This window comes from Medicago sativa, chromosome 1 (assembly GCF_051527215.1).
Source record: "Medicago sativa cultivar Bolivia chromosome 1, Bolivia_mono, whole genome shotgun sequence".
NCBI lineage: Eukaryota > Viridiplantae > Streptophyta > Magnoliopsida > Fabales > Fabaceae > Medicago > Medicago sativa.
The window spans coordinates 6,739,009-6,760,398 of NC_140749.1; the positions used below are offsets into that span (position 1 = coordinate 6,739,009).

Genomic DNA, 21,390 nt, shown 5'->3' on the forward strand with positions numbered 1-21,390 from the left:
ATTTCTTTATTTAGTTTCTTATCTTGTGCCTTTAGGGCACAAGTTAACAAGACCCTTTTAATATAATAACTGTGATTTCATCATCCTCTGTAACTTACTTAAAGTTTTTGGTTGAGATGTAATCATGGATCAATTGGTTTGGTATTAAGGTTACTTTCGGACTCTCTAGTCAAGAGATAATAACAATGCTATAAATATTGAATGTAAAAAACTCACACTAAAGAGAGATGGTTGGGTTCAAATATGGGACCAACCACCCTCAATTAGATCATAAAAATATGAATTTTTCATAGTTTTAAAACAAACCCACAAAATTTAATTTTAGAACTCTAGTAGTTGAAAGAGACTCAAATCATTTCACTCAATTACTATTAACTATGTTATAATTTTGTATCATTGTCATATTGGAAGATAGAGTAACATGTTAAACTTAGGATAATGTTTCATGGATGCCATTTTCTCCATACACACGTTGTATCATCCATGTGAGAGTTTGTGAGAGACACAAAAGGTGAATTTTTTGTGTATGTGGAGATCACGTGGACACATGTCACAATTGTATGTGGGTGTATAAGTGGTACATGTCACCTAAGGTGGTCTATGTAGCACTACCCTAAACTTAATGGTTAGTAAACTGTAGTTATAAACTTGAACAACCGATCAAATTTAAATCCCAACTAAAACAATTATTGATCAGAATTTACTTACTCCCTCCGGTCACATTTATAAGCAAAAAACAATTTTTTAGGTACATTGAATAACTAATGTATTTGACCTATAATTATGACCGGATACACTAGTTATTCAATGAATCTAAAAAGTTGTTTTTTGCTTATAAATGTGACCGGAGGGAGTACCTCATAATCAAACTTCCATTCACTTATACCCCTTCTATTGAAAATATAAGGGCTAAGGCAAAAAAAATTGCAAGAGAGTGAGCATTTTACAAGTAACGGGTGATCAATCGTGACTGTCCGTATTAAATACTACATTAAATCGACGGTCATAACATCATTATCCACCACTACACACATTTAAGTCGTGCTGCCCCAAATTTCCTTTATTTTTCACTCACTCAAAATTCCTAAACTACCACTATAGCATGTTCTTATCCAATAATATCATTATGTGTAAGCATGCATGGACCCACATTTTCTGCCCAATCCCCAAATGTCATCTCTCATCACTCTAACCAACACGTACCCACCGTACAATTCCAAGTGTCCCTTTCCCCTTCTTTCTTACTTCATGTTGCCTCTTTCTTATTGGTCACTTTTCATAACTCTTTCATGTACTTAACCTCTCATCAACTTCATAGACACATAACATAGCCACACATTTGACACCGTAACCTCCCTTCCAATCCAACACACAATCTTCCTCCTCTTTATAACAACTCTTTCACACACCCTTCATTCTCATTGTGTATTGTTACCTTCCTCACATATCACATAGGAATAGGATCCAATCCTATCCAACCCAACAAGTTTTTTTCTAGCAAAAAACTTTTTTGAGAAATTAAGGTAACATTAACGTAGTACAGTACAACAATGATCAAAACCTTAAATCCATACCCAAATCCAGCAAAAACAGCTGAGATTATGTCAAGGTATAGACCAATAGCACCAAAGCCAGAAACATGTTCAAGTAACAATTCAACGAGTGATGGATCTTCATCATCAAACTCACTTTCTCAAAAGATCAAACAATCTCCTTACCTTAGGAATCTTTGGCCACAGTTACAAGCAAGACCAACAAGGACAAGAAAGAGAGGTAGAGCTCCTATTTCACTACCCTCTTCATTGAAAAGACAAAAAACACATGTCTTAGGTTTTTGTCAACCTTTGCATGTAACATCTCCAATAAAAAACCTTACTTTACAAGGTAATTTTGTTCCTCCTTCTTCACTTCCTCAACTCCCTCTTCCAAATCATGGAGTTGGAGTTCTCAATTGCAATAATTTGGAGAAAAATTCTAATAATCAAAATTTGGTAACACTCCCTCTTCTTCCATTGTCTCCTAATTCACCTCATAATAATAATGCACCAAAATTTGAACTAGAGGTGATAGATTTGAACAACACTAAAGTGGAAGTTCCACAAGAGAGGGATCTTTTGCAACAACTACAAAAACCAGCTTCTAGCACAACCAATGTCATCAATGTGATCACGCCGCAACTGATTCGACCAATTGGTTCATGCATAAATGTTGGTTGCATAAGTGAAGTTTCAACTATACCATGTGTGACAAAAACACCTAAAAAACCACAAGAGTTGGAACAAGAGGTTGAGTCAGAGGAATTGCCAGCTGTCATTTCAGATTCAAACAACAGGGTTAGGATGGCAAATTCAGCTTACAAAGAAATGGTGGGTCAACCAGAATGTCCTTGGCTTGAAATTCAATGTGGTTCATCATGCAAGAGGATTAGTGGTGAGGTAACATTGCAACTTTCTGATTCTTCAAATATACCAATTTCTTCAAATGGATTTTCTTGTTGGGTGAGGATTGAATGGGATAATCATGGACAAAAGAAAAATTGTGTGAATGCTTTTTGTGATGTTGTCAAGTTGTGTTGTGATCAATCAAGGGACTATGTTTTCACTTGGAGGTTTCATACTCGTTCTAGGGAAGCTTCTCAATCCAGTTGCAATGCTTGAAAATTGAAACTTGCACATAGTTCTTCTCTAGAGTGTACTCTAGTCTATAGTATAGTATGAGTAATTAATTTCTTGTCTCAGCTAGTTATAGATATATACTATATATGTGTATATTTAGTAATAGTATATAGTATTAGGGATCAAGTATAGTTTTTTAATTAAGTTTCTTTCTTTTACTAAGATGTGTACAAGAGCTTGTGCTAAAAATATATATGTATCAAGGAGAAGCTATTTAGTTACTATAGAATTAGTTTAGCTTATATGCATTAACAAATAGAGTGCATGCTTTTCCAAATCATTTTATATTGTTAACTACACGTGGTTAATTATCATTGGTATATGATACATTACCCATAATTTTTCAAAGGGAAATGTTAACTTGTGCCCTAAGGGCACAAGATAAGGATCTTAAAATAGAAACAAACAATAAATATTGTATTGAAAATATAAGTTTTTGAACTTTTAAGATTATGAATGCACAATTTCCAAGGTTAAATTTCTTTATTTAGTTTTTTATCTTGTGCCCTTAGGGCACAAGTTAACAAGACCCTTTTTAAAATGGCACTTAGGTCTCACCAATTAATTATTGTCACATTGGTATCCACTTTTTGTGCCACATAGTGTTTGGCTTGCACTATCACATATGAACAAATGGACACAAATTTGGGAGAATGCAAGCTAAAAAGATCTACACTATTTTTGACCCTTAAAACATTTGAAGTGGTATGGTTAGTTAGGATTTAATGAAAAGGTTGCAAGTGATTGGTGAAAGTAAGATAAGATCAAAATGTGGACGCAACTTGGCTACATTTTTTAGGTAGTGTTCATCTAACCTTTAGGGGAATTATTCCAAAAAAATCTAACCTTAGGGGAAAAAGCATCGAAAATTGATGAAAATGTTAAATAAAGGAGAGTATGTGTCACATTTTCATGATCCCTTTTCCGAAGGGGAGAGAGGCAAGACATTCTCTTTATTCTCTTATTTTTTGACCATGCTCGACGGATTTTTAACTATCGGTAATATAAAAAAAATGGTAGTAAGTTTTTTCTTTGACCCTTTCCTTAGGAGAATGAATTCAGATCGGACCAGGGAGCAAAAAAATAATCTTCACATGTATTAGCAAAAATAAGCTTTTATATTCTTAGAAACACATTTAAAATAAGTTTCACATGAATTAGCAAAGAAATCCTTCAAAAAAAATGTATTGGCAAAAATAAAAAAAGCTTCACATCCGACCACCAAGGAGCAGAAATAAAAAAGGCTTGTGACTGATTTTCTCAATGAGATCATAAGAAACAAATGAATAAACTTCATATGAAGAGTTTACCATGGTTTCAAATCATACCAAGTCTGACCAAGAATGTTTTATTCAAATTCTCTTTAATTCTGGTTCTTAGTGGAGTTTATTAACAATTTGAACCCAAATTTTTTCGTCAGACCATTTTTTAAATAGACGAGGTTAAATTTTTTTGTCGGACAAAGATTAAAAAAATATTATTTTTTTGTTGCCTCTCACTGCTTGGATGGAGATTTTAAGTTTAAGGCAATATGTTGGGAGGGGAATTGATGCTACAAACATTGGGCCTCGGGTTTATATCGACGAGGAAGCGATAGCGCCTGCTATTAGTTATCTCAGGAATTATTCTGCTACTACAGAGGAGCCTTTCACTGAAGTGGTTTCAAAGGCCACGAAAAAGAATTTGAAGAAGGGTTTTCATGTTCACAATACCCGCTCTAGGGGTAGGTTACCTGATTGACATGAAGACTTCCTTTGAGTTTGTTTTCTTTTCTTGCTCTCTTTTATTTTCCTTTTGGTTTCTTTATTTTGCTTTTATCACTCTAGAGGGTTTTGGTCTATGTCCCCCCTCTCATTTTGTTTTTGGTTTTTATCTATATATCTAGGTGTTGCAGTTGGTTCATCAACTGCACCCTTTTTGCTTAATTTTTTTTTAGCTTAAAAGCCATAAAATATTTTTTTTAATCCTACTACAATAACCTATTTGATTAAATATAAATAATTTTTTTAATTAAATTTGTACGTACATTGAATTTAATCATGATTTTGTTAACCTTTTTAGGAATTTAAATTTATTAGTCCATAATATTTTTCACATTTTGAAATGCAGACCTATTCAATTATATAATTTTTTTAAATTGTACATTGAATTAAATCTTAATTTGTTAAATTTTTTAAGAATTTAAATTGACCAGTCTATAATATTCACATCTTGAAATGTATTATTATAAATACTGAACTATTTAATTAAATTATAAATACTATTATTCTTTATTAAAGTTTTACATTGAATTAAATCCTTATTTATTAACTTTGTTAAGAATTTAAATTTATCCCTATTTAATTAATATATTATTATAATATTTTTCATTTTACAATGTATTATTATAAATTAGAATTGTAATATGAAGAAGATATTTATTAGTCAAATTCGTTAAAATATCATCTTAATGTTAAGAGAAGATTTAATCTTATTGATCTATCAATTCGTTTGTCTATTTAAACATATGTCAAATTACTTATTTAAATACGATCGTATATGGATTCTCATAAAAATCGTATGGACTAATTTTTTAAATAGACTAACATACGTATAAGAATTTCAAAATATTCAACTTGGATCTAAAAAATAAGTTTATTACAGGCTACAACTTAGATTTAAACTTTAATATTTTTAACAGACAAAACATAAGTTTTGCAAATCTAACTCAATCCTACCTACTTCCACCTAGAGTTTTATGTCATATTGGTGCACTACATGCAAAATCAATTTAAAAATTAATTTATTTTAAAGTAATTAAACGATGAGTATCTAACGAAAAAAACTTTAACATTATGTTCTACACTTCAAATTTGAGCTCGCTAATTTTCTAAGAGAGGCTTACAGATTCATTTGTAAATACCTTTTGAATTCTAAGATCTTCTCTATTTTAGAAAGAGACATCATTCTCTAAATTTCTTTTTGCAAAATGAACTAAAATAAGTAGGGTGTTATAATTTCGTTCACTCAAGAATTAGAGATGACAGTGAACCAGCTTCTCAAAAATTAATAAACTAATTTAAGTGAGTGTGATAAATGAAGAGAAGATTAAAAGTTTTTTTTTCCATTATAAATAAATACAAATCAACATTTAATTTAATTCAAATAAAAATCTTTAAAAGTAATCTATAATTTTTTTTTTGTCTTAAGTAAGTGGATCCTAAATTTCAAAATACAAAATTTGAAACAAGATATATTTAGTTTGAAACAAATAATTTCTAAATTAAAATTTGGGGTAAGTAGCATATTAACCAGCAAAAATCAAAGAGGGAGTATGAAAAAACTATTATGAATGCCAGAACACATAAAAATGCAGCGAAGAGTAATAGAATTGATTAAATCTTTGGCTGTTGGTGAAGCGTCAATTGTCGATCAATCTAAGAAAGAGCAGGATAAATCTTTCCTTATTTAACAAGGTAAATGACCATGCGTTATGATCAATGGAAGGAGGAATAAAATCGAATATGGTCCTTCAATGCAACACATGAAGGATAAAATTGACGCTATACCAACATCCAAAGATGAAGGACAAAAAGTGGTCCGATTTATTGAAGAAGATAAAATTGTTCAGACCATTAATCTTAATAGCCACTTAATGGTAAATAGTAATACTCAAGTTTTATCTAATGTTACAAAATTTGTTGTATTCAGAAATTAGAAAAGTAACTCTTTGAAAAAGAAATCACCACCGAAGATATTACTAGGTTGAGTAACGACCAACTCTCTTTAAAATGTTTCGTAGCATTTCTCGAGTTTATGTAAGGTAGACTAACAACTGCACCGCCTTCAAGATAAAACATCAAAGTTCACCTGTTTGATTACGTACTGCACTGTAAGTAATCGTTCGAGAAATAACACTCTTAATATGGTATTAAACCACTCTATATGGTACGAAGGTCACTCGAAACCGAAGGGACATAAGGAGTAGAAGAAAGGAAGAAGGACTCGTCAACACAAGTTGAAAGAGGGAGAAGTGAGGAAAAACAGGAGAAGCATCAACTGTGTTTTTCGATATGAAGAATGACTGAGGCGAGCTCTCTTTTTACAGGGAGAGTTCGTAACAAATCCGGAGCGACTTAAGGATTGAGCAAACTTAATCTTTAAGTAATCCGCAGATTTGTTTTTCTCGTGAGTGGATATATCCGAATATTCTATTTGATCGGATTATAACGAAACTTATTCGTTAACATTTTCAAGTGATAAAAAATATATTTCTTATTCACCCAAGTCCATCCCAGCCCGACAGTGTCGCATGTGTGAAATATATATATATATATATATATATATATATATATATATATATATATATTCGTAAGCGTTCACCCGTTCGCAAAAGTGGATACCCCAAGGGCACATTCTTGGAGGCAGTGGCGTTGCTAGGACCCTAGGTTAGGGGGTTCAAACTTTTGATCATTGAATGTTTACTTCGTTGTTATACTGATTTACAAATGTATCAAAATTACGAATAAATTCACATGTGTATTTTATTAGTCATTTTAGTCCTCAAATTTGTTTGTAAATAGTTAATTTAGTCTTCAAAAGTGTTTTTGTTGTTCAATTTAGTTCATAAAATTGCAATGATATGGTCATTGAAAATATGTTTTGAATTTAGATATATTTAAAAACCATAGTATTAGTGTCCCACACATCCAAGGATCAAAATAGTTTGTCTATCTAGAAATAAAAGAGAGTTGGTGCAAAGCTTGTATTTGAGGGGGTTCAAATAGATAAATATATAGGATAATTAGTATAAGGGTCATGTTAACTTGTGCCCTAAGGGCACAACAAGTTAAAGAGCTTAAAAAGGAAATTTAAAATAAATTTTATATTGAAAGTATAACTTTTGTAACTTTTAAGACATTTAATGCATAAGTTCCAAGAAAAACTTTCTACATTTGTCTTCTTAACTTATGCCTCAAGGGCATAAGTTAACATTTCCCTTAGTATAAAATCATAAAGTTGAGGGGGTTCAGCTGCACCCCCTGTGTTGTAGCTGGCTCTGCCCATGCTTGGAAATATGTTTTGAATTTAGATATATTTAAAAACCATAGTATTAGCTGGCTCCCCCTATGTTTGGAGGTCACCTCCCTCTTATATAAACACTACTAGTGTGTGTCCTATCGACATTTTTCAATTCATATCGACACTATTCTTTCCTAAGGGGCATGTGTTTATTCTTTTCAACTTCATAAACTACTAGTGTGTGTTCAGCTAGTATTTCAACAAAATTATAAGGAAGGGAAAAATCCTTACGAAGCAGCAAGTTAGATCAAGTCACTCTCACCGCTCCATTGCCCTACCTAATGACGGGCTGTTGTCCGCTGTTGTTAATCTCTATGATTTATGCAAACACAAATACAAGATAGTACAAAGCACCAAAAATTACACATTATAAATATTTTACAAAAAACGTGCAATGAAGTTAAATCAATTTTACAATTCAACGAAGCCTACAAGAATGGTTTGAGACAATCACACATTAATAGAAGCCAAATAAGTTCTTGGACAAATTGTAACATGTTGGTAATGATAGTGATGATCATTTCAATTTCCAGCAAGGCATCAATAAACAACCAAAGTTATCCTCTCTAAAAAACAACTAAAATTATGTACCACATTTTAAATTCTTATTCTTCATTTCCTCTTTTTTTTTTTTTTTTTTTCATCCTACGTATCAAAATATTGTGGACTTGTACAATGCCAAAAGAAAATGAGCTTATTTTTATTATTTTTGTTTATAAAAAAAAATACATGTTATGAAATATTCTTTGGTACATAAACGCAGTGCTAAGTAGTTTACCAAATCATGTTTTTGTTGGATAAAATAGATAGTAGAATTAGGGCAGAAAATAAACCAAAAAATGAGACAAAATAAGAATAATAAGATCACTGTCATTGATAATTTGATAATATATATATAGTATGATCACAATTGGTTATAATATGATCGTGTGTACCAATGAGGAATAAGGACACCGGCTTTGCATATTCTATGCTTCCACAGTTGTCCTTTTGTTTTTTTCCAACAACATGATGCCATTTGTATCCTTAAACACATCGACCTATGTCTTCTTCTGCCTCCAACAATTCACTCTTTCTTTGTCTCTCACAAACACAACTCTTCATATATAGTTATAGTTATACATTATCTCTAAACTTCAACCATTGACATGCATAAAAAACAATTAATGGCATTGTTAATGGTTCCTCAAACAAGTGATTCTCAAGATGCAACAATCACTAAACTTGAATCAGCATATTCTGATTTAGAATCACTTCTTCAATCATCAAAACAAATGGAACAAAACATCGAAACAATGGAAACAAGGTTTGATCTTTTACATGGATCAATCACAACAGCATCAAGAAGAGTACATCCTTTACAATCTTTATCCATGTCAAGAAAAGCACTTGATACAAGAATCAATAGAGCAATTTCTCCTGCTCTTGCTCTTCTCGAAACTTTCAAACTCGCCGAGTCTCTCCAAAACAACCTTCTTAACCTCTCTTCAAAGCTATCAACAGAAAAGACTCATCAAAAGAGGCTTTCAAAGCTTCTAGATTACATGGATTGTGTTGATCAGTTAAATGAAGCTATAAACTCTATAAGTGAAGTTGTTGAGCCAGTGATTATGAGGCTTCAAGAAGTGGTTGAGTTTATAAGCAGAACAAAAGCTGCTGATCAATACAGAACACAAAGGTTAAGAGAAGCACTTATAACTCTTAAAGCACTTTATGAAACTGAGGTTGATGAAATGAGATTTGAAGGTTTGTTGGATCAGGCCTTGCTTCATATGCAGGATGAGTTTGAGGTTCTTTTGCTTAAATTAAAGCATAGGAAGTTAGGTGATATGTCACATATGCAAAATGATGGTGATGATGATTACAAGGTTAGCTTTGAATTGGGATCTGAGTTGGAAATTGAAGTGCTGAGAAGAATTTCAAACACTCTTGCTGCCAATGATTGCTTAGATATATGCATTGACATCTATGTTAAGGTAACATTTTTGAGATTATTTATCTATAATCATGTTGACTATGTTATTTGTTTTCTCTTAAAGTAATTCATTGGTAGTCTAGATTTTGCATTTCACAGTTTCAATCTCTATAATCCAAATATAGATATTTTTGTGTAAACATATTGCTTGTTAGACACAACCAAAGTTAAGCATATAAAAATATTAACAAAATAGGGTAATATTATCTTAAGATGTAAGTAACAAAAAAGGGTAGTATATGTTATATGTTACAGTCTCAAACTTGTAATAGTTTATTTACACTAAACATGAATTTTGTTGTGATAATTCAACAGGTAAGATATAAAAGAGCTGCAAAGGCATTAATGAAGTTAAACCCTGATTACCTAAGAACATACACCCCAGAAGGAATTGATGAAATGGAATGGGAAAACTTAGAAACATCAATAACCCTTTGGACACAACATTTTGAAGTTGCAACAAAGAAAGTTCTTTTATCAGAAAAGAAACTCTGTGAAAGCGTTCTTGGCGAAATCATAGACGGACTAATCCATCCAGAATGCTTTGTGAAAATATCAGACAAGATCATGGCAGTGTTCTTTCGATTTGGAGAAGGCGTCGCCAGAAGCAACAAAGAGCCACAAAAACTGTTCAAACTATTAGACATGTTTGAGTCATTGGAAAAACTCAAACCATATGTACTTGAAATCTTTGATGGTGAATCCGGCGAGGATATCTGCGTGCGGTTTCGTGAGCTTGAGAAGCTAATCATTGATGCATCAAGCAAAGTATTTTGGGAATTCGGGTTGCAAATTGAAGGAAACGTCGACGGTTTTCTCCCGCCTCCACAAGATGGTTCTGTTCCAAAAATTGTTAGATATGCTGTTAACTACCTTAAGTATTTGTCCACAGAGAATTACAGAACAACAATGGCTAAGGTTTTAAGAACAGAACAAACATGGAAAACCGAGTTGATGTTATCTTCGAAACAATCCGAAACAGACGAGGATTTATTGAAGCATGCTATTTGTAATGTAATGGAAGCACTTCAAAGAAACATAGAATCCAAACGTTTGAGTTGTAAGGACAAGATTTTGGTGAATATATTCATGATGAACACATATTGGTATATGTATATGAGAACAAAGAACACAGAACTTGGTGATTTGTTGGGTGAGAAATACATTAAAGAAAGTTACAAAGCAGTGGCAGAAGAATCAGCTTACTTGTACCAGAAGCAAGCTTGGTTGGTTTTGGTGAAGATTTTGGACCATGATGATGATATAAAAGAACAAAAACAAGGGAAGGAAAAAAGCATTGGAAGGTTGGTGAATGAAAAGATTGAGACATTTTTTAAGTGTTTGAGTGAGATTTGTGAGAGGCATAGGAGTTTTTATAGTATACCTGATGTTGATTTGAGGGAACAAATGAGGGATTCAACAGTGAAACTTGTTGTGCCAGTTTATGCAGAGTTTTTGGAGTCTTATTCAGGATTTTTGCAAAGGAAAGTTTATCCTAGTCCTCAAAGGTTGCAAGGGTTGCTTGGGAAGGCTTTTGGTTCTACCAATGATTGGAATTTGAATGGTGGACGTAATTCTGGTTCTTTGGAAACTGATATCAGAAGGTCTAGATGAGATCATGGATTCATTCAGCTTCAGCTAAAATTATTTTTGTGTCTATTAATGTAATGTATGTACTTACTATTGTGTTTTCTATTGAAGTAAAATGTACCAAAGTTGATAGTACAGTTGTTAAATGAAACTCGTAAAATACCATTTTAAGATATAAAAAGATTTGTCCATCATTTAATTTGTATGTTCTTAGTGAGCAGGGTTTGTTACTAGACCGCTACTTTTTATAATCATCGATTGAACTCAAGTGATTAATGAACTCCAGTTAACGATGAATCATTCAGAACCACCAAAGTTTGATCTATGGCTGGAACAATTATTGGCCAGATTTAACTTATCTCCTTATCGAATTTGGAAATACTAGGGTCCGTTTTGTCCATAACTAGAAAAGAAAACAAAGTCATTGTTATAACAACACACATTTAGTTGGCGCACAAGTTGAAACTTAAACAACCTTAAGTTTTAGAAGCAAGTAATTAAGGCATATACTAAAACTCAATGCAACTCTAGAGAGCAAAAAAGCAAAGGTAGGATTAGAGGAAGAGACAGAGAATGGAGAGAAAGAAATAATTGTTGTGGTGTCAACAAGATCAAGAATATCACTATCAAGGAAAGGGTGGAAGTGTTTTATAAAAATATCAAACTCTTTCATGATGACAATAGAAAGGGCTTCTCCACCTCGACTATGTTTTGGTTATTTACCTAAGTCATAGTTAGGCTTCCATTCTCAAAATCCTCACGAGTTATTAGTAGTCCATAATTCATCCTCACAGTTTGGGCAGTTGTGCATGCAAAACTTTGGTGTAGATTTTTCTTTCGGTAATGCATTTTAGATGAGTATTTGTGGAACCATTTTTTCTTCTTCTAAACTTTAATGTATAAATTCTTTATTTTTATTTTTTTCAAAAATCGTATTCAAGTTTCCATTACACCATTACAAATGCATTTGAACAATTGAAAGAGGGATAGAAAGTCGTTACAAAGTAAAATTATGAGTGTTTGAGTGTTTTTTTTCTTTTTCTTTTCATTTGATTAATGTATTTTAAATTTGAAAATTTGACGCGGCAAAAAACAAGCTTTCGTAAACGTGAATATGATTGTGAAATTAGTTTGTGACGATAGCGTCGATCACTAAAAATACGTGTTTGAATTTCACGAACCAATCAAAACGCTGTCAAAACACGAAAAATTAGCTGAATTGGTAAGACCATGTTTCAACAACCAATCGTCACTCAACCCGTGTCAGAAACCATGTGAACCATTTAACTATTTTGAATTTGAAAATTTGATGCGGCAAAAAGCAAAATCTCGTAAACGTGAATATAAATGTGAAACTAGTTTGTGACATCACGTCAGTGCCAATCACTAAAAATAAGTGCTTGAATTTCACTAACCAATCAAAACGCTATCAAAAACACGAAAATGAACTGAATTGGTAAGACCACGTTTCAACAACCATTCGTCATTCAACCCGTGTCAGAAACCGCGTGAACCATTTGATATTCGAGTAATACTTTTAAAACAAATATGGAATATTTCTTTAAATAAAAACTTAAAAATCTTAACCAATTAATACGTAGCAAAAATACCTAATTGGTTAAACAACGATTCAACAACCAATCACAATTCAAATCGTATCAAAAATCGCGTGCACCATCTTATTTGTAACCATGTTATTGGTGTAAAGTACGATTTAAAGTAAAATAATAATAATCAATATTTTCATTAAAGTTTTTTTGCCTTACTTATAAATATTAACCAAAGCAAAATCCTTTAGTTCATATCTTTGGGTTTTGGTTGAGTGGTTCTTACAGTCACAGTCCAACAAGGCACAAGCCTTTTTCATCTTTCACCTTCACTTTCACTGTTCCAAAACCAAAGAAATGTTAAAAAACAAACGGAACAACTTCTTCAACAAGAAGGAAGCTTGGGTAGCAGTAAAAACAAAAGAGAGTGAAAAAGGAAAAGGAAAAGAAAAAGAAAAAGGAAAAGAGATTGAAGAAGAAGAAAAAAAACAGAGTTTGGTAATGGAGGAGGAGAAGAAAGAAGAGAAGAAGAAGAAAGTTTATTCTCCTCTTCCTTCAAACTATGTTACTCTCGCTCAGCTTCAAGAGCGTTGGTTGAAGCAACAAAATGAAAAAAATCAACTAGAAAAAAAGGAGGATCATCAACCAGTGGATGAGCGACACGTGGCGGTTGTGGCTGAAACGAGTGTAACCGTTTCTAGGTCTAATCCTGTTGATCGAAACCGCGAAGACTCGGTGGATAACCACCGTGCGGTGCATGTTGCTGTCGCCAATGAAGACGGCGGGAAATCGGTGACTGAAGCTGGAAGTGCTGATTATCGTAATCGCCGCGGAAATCGTGGTGACTCGGTGGAGAACCGCCGTGCGGTGGTTGTGAAGTCTGATGACAGCCGGAAATCAGTGACCGGAGCTGGAATCCGCGACGGTAACGCTGATAATGCAACTGATTCTAGGTTTATTGCTGTTGATCAGAATCGGCGTGGAAATCGCGACGACTCGGCGATTAACCGTCGTGGAGTGGTTGTGGTGTCTGAAGAGAATCGGAAACCTGTGACCGGAGATGGAATCGCTGATAATGCAACCGTTTCTAAGTCTAATCATTCATGTCGTAATCGCCGCGGAAATCTTGAGGGTTTGGTGGAGAATCGTCGTGAAATCGGCAAGGAGGATGAAGATGAGCAGAAATCGGTGACCGGAGATGGAATCGGCGATAGAAGCGTTGATCTGGATGGTAAGGTGGAGGAATCACAGAAGAAAAAGAAGAAGAAGATCAACCCATCGACGAGATGGAGACAGAACAAGAAGGCTAAGGAGAAGGAGGAGAGAAGAGCAATTGAAGAAGGTAGTGCTGCTAAGGAGGATGAAGTAGTTGCTGAGAAAACGAGTGTGAAAATCGAATTGAAAGATGAAGAGATTGTAGATTCGAAAACAGTTGATGAAGTTGAAGAGAAATTGAGGGTTTTATCTGTGAAATCTGAGAATGGAAAACAGAATTGGAGGTTCAGAAAAATGAACTATGGTATGAGAAAGAATGGTGATGGCGATGGTGACCATCAAGGTGATGGCCATGGCCATGGGCATAGACATAGCCATGGTCATGGTCATGGTGGCCATGGGCATAGGAATTTTAAGGAACAACAAAGCTCTAAGACTTGGGTGAAGAAGGATGGCAGTGTTGGAGAAATTGAGACATAGTTTGGTATTTTTGTTAATTAATTTTCATTAATTTTAGTGGATTATGGTTTATTAAAATTGATGTAATCAAGTGATATGATATGATTGAAGGTTGCATAAATGATAGAGGAGGTGTTATTATGTCTGGCTAATCAACATTTTGAGATTGTAATTGCTGTGAATGATTGATTATTAATGAACAACTTTTGCTGTGAATTGGTTATTAGTGTGATTTTAAGGCTTGTTTATTTTCTCTTGATTCTTGTGCTTTTTTTAATTGAAGATTAAGTGGATCATTTGGTTTGGATAAAATGGGATATGTTTATGGTTTTGGCAGCATTTATCATAGGAAGAAATTTGGAGTGTGTTGTAAACTGATGTCAACAGTAGTAAAGTAATGAAAATGGATCAATAGTAGTCACATATAGTGAATGAGTTAATATAAAATGTGGTGTGCCCGGTAGGTTAAATTCGACCGTCAATGTCGAGTTTGTTTGATTGAACATTTTCATGGTTATTTGAGTTTAAATCAAAAATTTCTTTTATATAATTGAATTTTAAATGGTGTTTTTGTCACTGTCTATGAAAAAAAATTATGAAATAAGTTATGATGATCATAACTTCTTATCTTGGTGCACTGCCCCATCTAATATGAGAAATTATATTTGTACAACTAATTTGTGATAGTCTTTTCTCTTATAATTACATTATATTTTATTTTCCTTCTCCACTCTTTTGATTTTCATGTCAATATCCACTTTTATTTGTATACATATGGTTGTCTCATATGTTGTGTAAAATGATTGTTTAAATAACACACCTCGTCTAATATACAACAAGTCTTTTGTCGTCTTAGAGCAATAGGAGAAAATAATTTTTGGAAGTCCGATTTCTTTGAAGTAATTTTCATCATGTTATAAATATAAAGTTTATATTGTTGGGGAATACATGGAGCCACTCAAGGTGAGTTATGCCTCTCTTAATTGAATACTTTTATATGTTAAAATCAACAATCGAACTCTTAACCATTTTTTTAAAGAACTCAAATCTCTTAACATTTTAACTCATAGTCCGCATTTCAAAACCATGACAACCACACAACCGTGTTCCAATGTACTTAATTTTGCCATGAAATGGAGAAGCTAGAATTTCTAACTTCACGAAGATGCATGAATGACAAGAATTTGATGTGGTTTCAAGGCACCCAAGTATTTTCCCGATTTCAACCATAACATGAATTGTGTACATCAACCTAAACCTCAAATGCAGCTCATAACTTTGTCTTTACCTGTATTGATTATTGACCATCTTTGAATTGACCAAAACTTACTTAGCACATGCAACAAGGAGAAAAGAGAAATGATATTTGAACATCCATTTATGACAACTTTTGTGACAACTTTCTCTCTCATACTCACATTACTTTTTACTTTATCGCTCTGTTTGGTAAAAATAGCGGATAGCTGATAAGCTAGCTGATAGCTTTTAGCTGATAAGCTAGCTGATAGCTTTTAGCTGATAAGCTAGCTGATGACTGATGACTGATAAGCTAGTTGAAGTGTTTGGTAAAATTAGCGGTTGAACTAGCTGATAAATGTAAAATTACATAAAAGGACATTATTAATTCATATAAAATTTATACTAAGATATTTGATAATTTAAATATTTTAAATTTAATAAATGTTTGTATTTTATTAAATTATTGTTTTTCGGTAAAAATTTATTTTCAATTTATTTCGATTCAGTTTCCAGTTATTATACATTAATAAAAAAAAACTAAAGTTTACGAATTTATTTTAAGAATAAAATAAAAAATAATCAATTCATAAGATTAAAAAAATTGTTAAAAAAATGAAGGATAAAACAAAAAAAAAACATACGTTACCAAAAAATGGAAACTGAATTATGGGTTTTAGATAAATTCGTAAGCTCCTGGAACGAAGGATAAAACCCTTCAGTTCATTTTAATCTTATGAATAAAGTGAATCATGGGTTTTATTCAATTCATACGAAGGATAAAACGAAGGATAAAACAATTTAGATAAAACATACGTAAACATACTTTACCAAAAAATGAAAAATGGAAATTCATACTCTAGTTCCTTCGTTTTTATCCTTAATAAAACCCTTGTTAAAAAAAACGAAGGATAAAGTGGAAACTGAAGGGTTTTATTCATGTTAAAAAAAAATGGAAATTGAATACGTTACCAAAAAATAAAAACTTGGATAAAGTGTAAATTCATATAAAATTTACACGTTACCAAAAAAAAAACATATACATACATGGGTTCTAGATAAAGTGGTAAGGGTAAAAATGGAAGAAAAAATGAGAAGCTAAAAGCTATAAGCTCAAACGCTACTTGAAGTAGCTTCTGAAAAATAGCTTATAAGCTCCTGAAATAAGCTATAAGCTCGTTGTAAAAAATCGTTACCAAACAGAGCTTTTTTTGTCAAACGAGCTTATAAGCTAAAAGCTAAAAGCTATAAGCTCAGTTTAATGGCTTACCAAACAGACCCTATCTCTCTATTGCTTTGGTTTTCGTGCACATACCAACTTTTTCTTTGTAAATTATGGTTGTCCCAAAAGTTGTTAACCAAATGGTTGTTCAAATAACACTCCTCAGGAGAAAAAGCACAAAATCTTCTTCCCCAAATGCTCAGACACATACATCCCTTGAGCCATTTCCTTTCTTAGCTTCTTCTTGATTATTTCAACCTTTTTCCCTAAACTCCTTCATCTAACAACTTGCATTCCATTTACATGAAATTCTTCCTCACTTTATACCACGCACCTAAAAAACTCAGCGTGAAAAATGGATCTTGCATGCTACCCTCCAAATTACTGGTTGCCTTGAAGCCAATGTTGATGACAGTATAAGCAACTTTACACTGTCATATATAAGATGTAAAACTAATATAACACCATTAAAACAACAACAATTTAATATTTCATCTCCATAATAAAGTATTGGTATTTTAAAATAGATGGTACATTTAATAGAATTTTAAGACTAAAATTATGATTAATTTAAAAAAAATAAAAAAGAAGAATACATGGATAAGTAACTATTCCAACTTGGTCCAATACCTTACTTCACAAGATTCAAAGCACAATCCATTAATATTCCTATCAACAACTCATTTCCACATAATCTCTAAGGATCATAACGGTTTCCCTCCATTCATTGCCATAGCAAGCAACAGCATACAAATGGTGGTGAGGGATCCAAAACGAGATCGTCCATCTGATGGCTCGTTATTACGCTCCTCGAACCCTCTTTCCCATTATAAAATACGCTAGATGAGAGAGAATAATTGATCAAGAAAGATAGAAACAATGTCAGCAATGTCATCAAGTACTTATAGACACCACCTCCATCTTTGAGACGACAAAGCGCTATTCAACTATATCAACAAATCTCTCTCGTTCATTTGGATCAGTAACTTTTAAAAAAAGTTCTTTTTTATAAGAACGAAAAGAAATGGTGAAATAAATAAATGAAGTCGTAGGAAAAAAACATTTCATATAGGAGGCTTAATACTTGCTCCTCACAATAAGATTAAAAGCTAAGTTAGATTCTAAAATCAAATTAAAGCAGATATCGAATAATATTACACAAGATTAAAAGTTTAGCTTTGTAACTTCAAGGTACAAAATTCAAATCCTCTAAAATAAACATCAATGTCACCTTAATTAACAAAAATAAAAATCCTTTCCTCCAATACCTCTTTATTTATGGCAAAACAAATTCTTGTAAACACAACCTTCTTAAATCTAAGAGACATGACATAGTTATGCATAACCCTTTCCAATTGTTTTTTGAAAAATCTTAAATAATATTGAGCAAAATTTTATATTTTAAGGCTGAACTAATGTAGAAATATAAACTCGTAAACTTTTAGTAAATTTTTCAATTTTATCCATTATTTATGTCTTAAGTGCGACATAAATAGTGAGTACAATGACTTATTTTCATTGGTTTCATATGATGTTGAGTGAATTACTTATTGGCATTTTTTTAAGACAACTTAGGTATCACTTTAAGTTTTTGTTATGATTGATTTTTCGTAATTGATTTGACCTTCCTAGTTACGTTTAAATAATATTTTTGTCTTGCAAGGTTTTTTCCCCTTATTACCATTCTTTTGTGCTTCTTTAATCTTTATTATGTGCAAATTTTCTAACTGAGGTTGATCGGCAAATTGCTACAACAAATCTAAAACTTCATCATTCATATCAACTTAACTCCTTGAGAAAAACGAACAACAATTTGGATTTAAATTTTGCCTTTCGTCACATATCAGCTTATATAAATGAATTCCAGTGTCTATAGAAGTTAGCCACATACTATATGATTCACTAACACCAGATTTTCCCATATGCTTCATACCTGATAGTGATAGTTTTTGGTTTTTTAACCCTCCGATTCTCGTGAACTCTAGTAATTTAGAGTTCAACGGAGAAGAGAATAAAATATGGCGAAAATTTGAGCTTAGATTCTTTTAAATGATTCAAAATTAAACTTATTAATCATTTGATCCCAACCATTGATAGCTTTTATCCGTTAATTTTTTTGAAAAGGTTAAAATCTTTTATTCATTAATATTATCCAAAGACCAAAACCCACATTTTTTTTAATAATTAAGAATTGTGATCAATATCTACATGTAAACCAACACCAATTAAGATTGCATCACATGCAATTTCTGACAGTTATTGCGACCTTGACCTAAAACCTTGCCTAAAATGTAGAATTCACTATCATCCATGTCAACCTCATATTACCCTTTTTATAATATATAGAAATTGAAGCAACAAATTTGACTTTAATCTATGTGGTATGCACTGGATTGACTGTCATGCAGTGTATGAAAAAGAAATAAAGTTCATATAGTAGACAAGGCAATGGAATCTTATTGTGTTTTTATGTAGGACTTTGAGTCTCTAGTCGATGTGGTATGACACTGTTGCAATAATCAATATTTGACTTAATTTGCAATCTAAAGGGGACCATTGTAGCCATGCATGCTAGCATCACTGTAAACCCCATACTGATGAATACTAAAAATAGTAAATTAATCAACTAAAATGTTCACATTGTAATTACACATCTAAAAAGATTTGATATTGTATGTAAACAACTAAATATACCATTCACTAGTCTTTTAATAAGACATTTTAATTTGGAGGGAAATTTATATAGGACTAAGAGAACTAAACTCACAAGAGAGAGCATTCGTAAGTGGAGAGTAGGTTTTAAATTGCGGCTACAATATATAAGGATTTTGAGGTCTTCGCAACTACATCACATCTGCATTTCGACTGCATCAACCACATTTTGCAACAAACTACGACCATAATTTAAAACCATTTTGCTGCAATATTGGTTTGAGACAGCTGATAGCAAAAAAACTCAACCAAAAATTAATAATAATAATAATAATAAGAGAGTGCATTCCCAAGTATTTTGTTGGTTGTTGCAAATCACACATTTGTAGTCAAGTTGAAAATCCAATTATCATTGATAGAAGTAAGAAACTAATCATAAAAGTATCATTAGTTATGACTTAGGTAAAATTAAAATTAACTTTTTGTCCTAAAAAAGGACATCACTAACTTTTTCTCTTATCACATCCTTTCTCTCATTCTTCACTAGCAGACACCCTTGCACACAATTGCCAACTGGCAATATTGATTCATTCACATAAGAGATAAAATAAGAAGCCAAAAAGATTGTACAAAAGGACACACATCAGTTTAGAATTTTAAGGCAATTCCACTATATCTATCTTTTTCTTAATGATTTTTTTCCCCATCTTTTATTCTTCTCCTCTTACTTATGTTGAGAAAAACTATAAAATAAAGCACAAGGGTAAGAACTAAGAAGCATAGAAGATACCTCTAATAAGACTTCTACCACTCTATGATATTTCACTTGATCACTAACTCATATTGAGAACTACAAAAAAAAAAAACAAAAAAAAAAAAGTTGGATTGAATGGATATATCTGCCTCAAAATATAGTGATGCTAGTGAATCTGGTTGGACTCACTACTTGGTCCAATCCTCTTTTTCTGAGAGTTATTTTCAAAGTAAAGGTGAGATTGTAGAGAATGAAGGAAAAGGAGCAAAAATGAATGAGAAGGAGGAATCTGAAGAAGATTTATCAATGGTATCTGATGCATCATCTGGACCTCCACATTATGACAATGAATACCAATGTGAGAATTGGTATACATGTCTTTCTTCAACGACCAAAGAATCCCAAAAGAAGAAAAAAGTCAAAGAATATGAGACAAGTCAACAACCTTCACCTCTTGATGACACTGCTAGCTCTCAATTTTTCAGTTGTCCAAAAAAGAGTCACAAGGTTAATCTTATTGATTGGCTTATTTGAATTTATCTACTAGTAACATTAACATAAGTATTTTTAAAATTGTTTTGTATAGCTTATGAAAACAACTTATGACATTTATGAGTTGTTCACATCCTATCTCCATAAAACTCTACATAATAGCTTATGAAAAATGTCTATAACTTATATGAAACTGTTTGACTTTTTTATTTTCTATAGAATTGTCTTGTTTCACTATATTTTTCTTCTTCTTATTTTTTTTTCTTTCGGAAAAAGACTATATTTCTTGTTATTAGCCATGATAAAATTGTTGATGGTTTATTTTGTCGAACAGAAGAAAGACAAAGACAGTTTCTTAGGGAATGGAGCAATGAAGAGTGCACTGGATTTTTCTGAGTGTATATCTACAACAACAATAAATGTTCAACTCTAGTTCAATTGGTAATTCTTTTAAGATTTAATTTGTATACGTTGTTAATGTAAAATACTTTAATAGATGCATCTAATCATGT

General features: G+C 32.2%; 4 protein-coding genes across 4 annotated transcripts; all 4 read left to right on the forward strand.

Annotated features, from left to right (window-relative positions):
- Positions 1 to 1,277: 1,277 nt before the first annotated feature.
- Positions 1,278 to 2,904, forward strand: LOC146952134 (uncharacterized). Its single transcript, XM_085758119.1, has one exon. The coding sequence runs from the start codon at positions 1,551 to 1,553 to the stop codon at positions 2,655 to 2,657; it is 1,107 nt and encodes a 368-aa protein (XP_085614245.1). The 5' UTR covers positions 1,278 to 1,550; the 3' UTR covers positions 2,658 to 2,904.
- Positions 2,905 to 8,867: 5,963 nt separating this feature from the next.
- LOC146952135 (exocyst complex component EXO70I) lies at positions 8,868 to 11,482 on the forward strand. Its single transcript, XM_085758134.1, has 2 exons — positions 8,868 to 9,712; positions 10,027 to 11,482. The coding sequence occupies exons 1-2, from the start codon at positions 8,885 to 8,887 to the stop codon at positions 11,323 to 11,325; spliced, it is 2,127 nt and encodes a 708-aa protein (XP_085614260.1). The 5' UTR covers positions 8,868 to 8,884; the 3' UTR covers positions 11,326 to 11,482.
- A 1,809-nt stretch (positions 11,483 to 13,291) lies between these two features.
- On the forward strand, positions 13,292 to 14,738 carry LOC146952136 (uncharacterized). The gene has a single exon (XM_085758148.1). It carries the CDS (start codon positions 13,350 to 13,352, stop codon positions 14,541 to 14,543), a length of 1,194 nt encoding a protein of 397 aa, XP_085614274.1. The 5' UTR covers positions 13,292 to 13,349; the 3' UTR covers positions 14,544 to 14,738.
- A 5,653-nt stretch (positions 14,739 to 20,391) lies between these two features.
- Positions 20,392 to 21,319, forward strand: LOC146952137 (uncharacterized). The gene is made up of 2 exons (XM_085758262.1): positions 20,392 to 20,893; positions 21,213 to 21,319. The coding sequence occupies exons 1-2, from the start codon at positions 20,522 to 20,524 to the stop codon at positions 21,309 to 21,311; spliced, it is 471 nt and encodes a 156-aa protein (XP_085614388.1). The 5' UTR covers positions 20,392 to 20,521; the 3' UTR covers positions 21,312 to 21,319.
- The last annotated feature ends 71 nt before the right edge of the window (positions 21,320 to 21,390 follow it).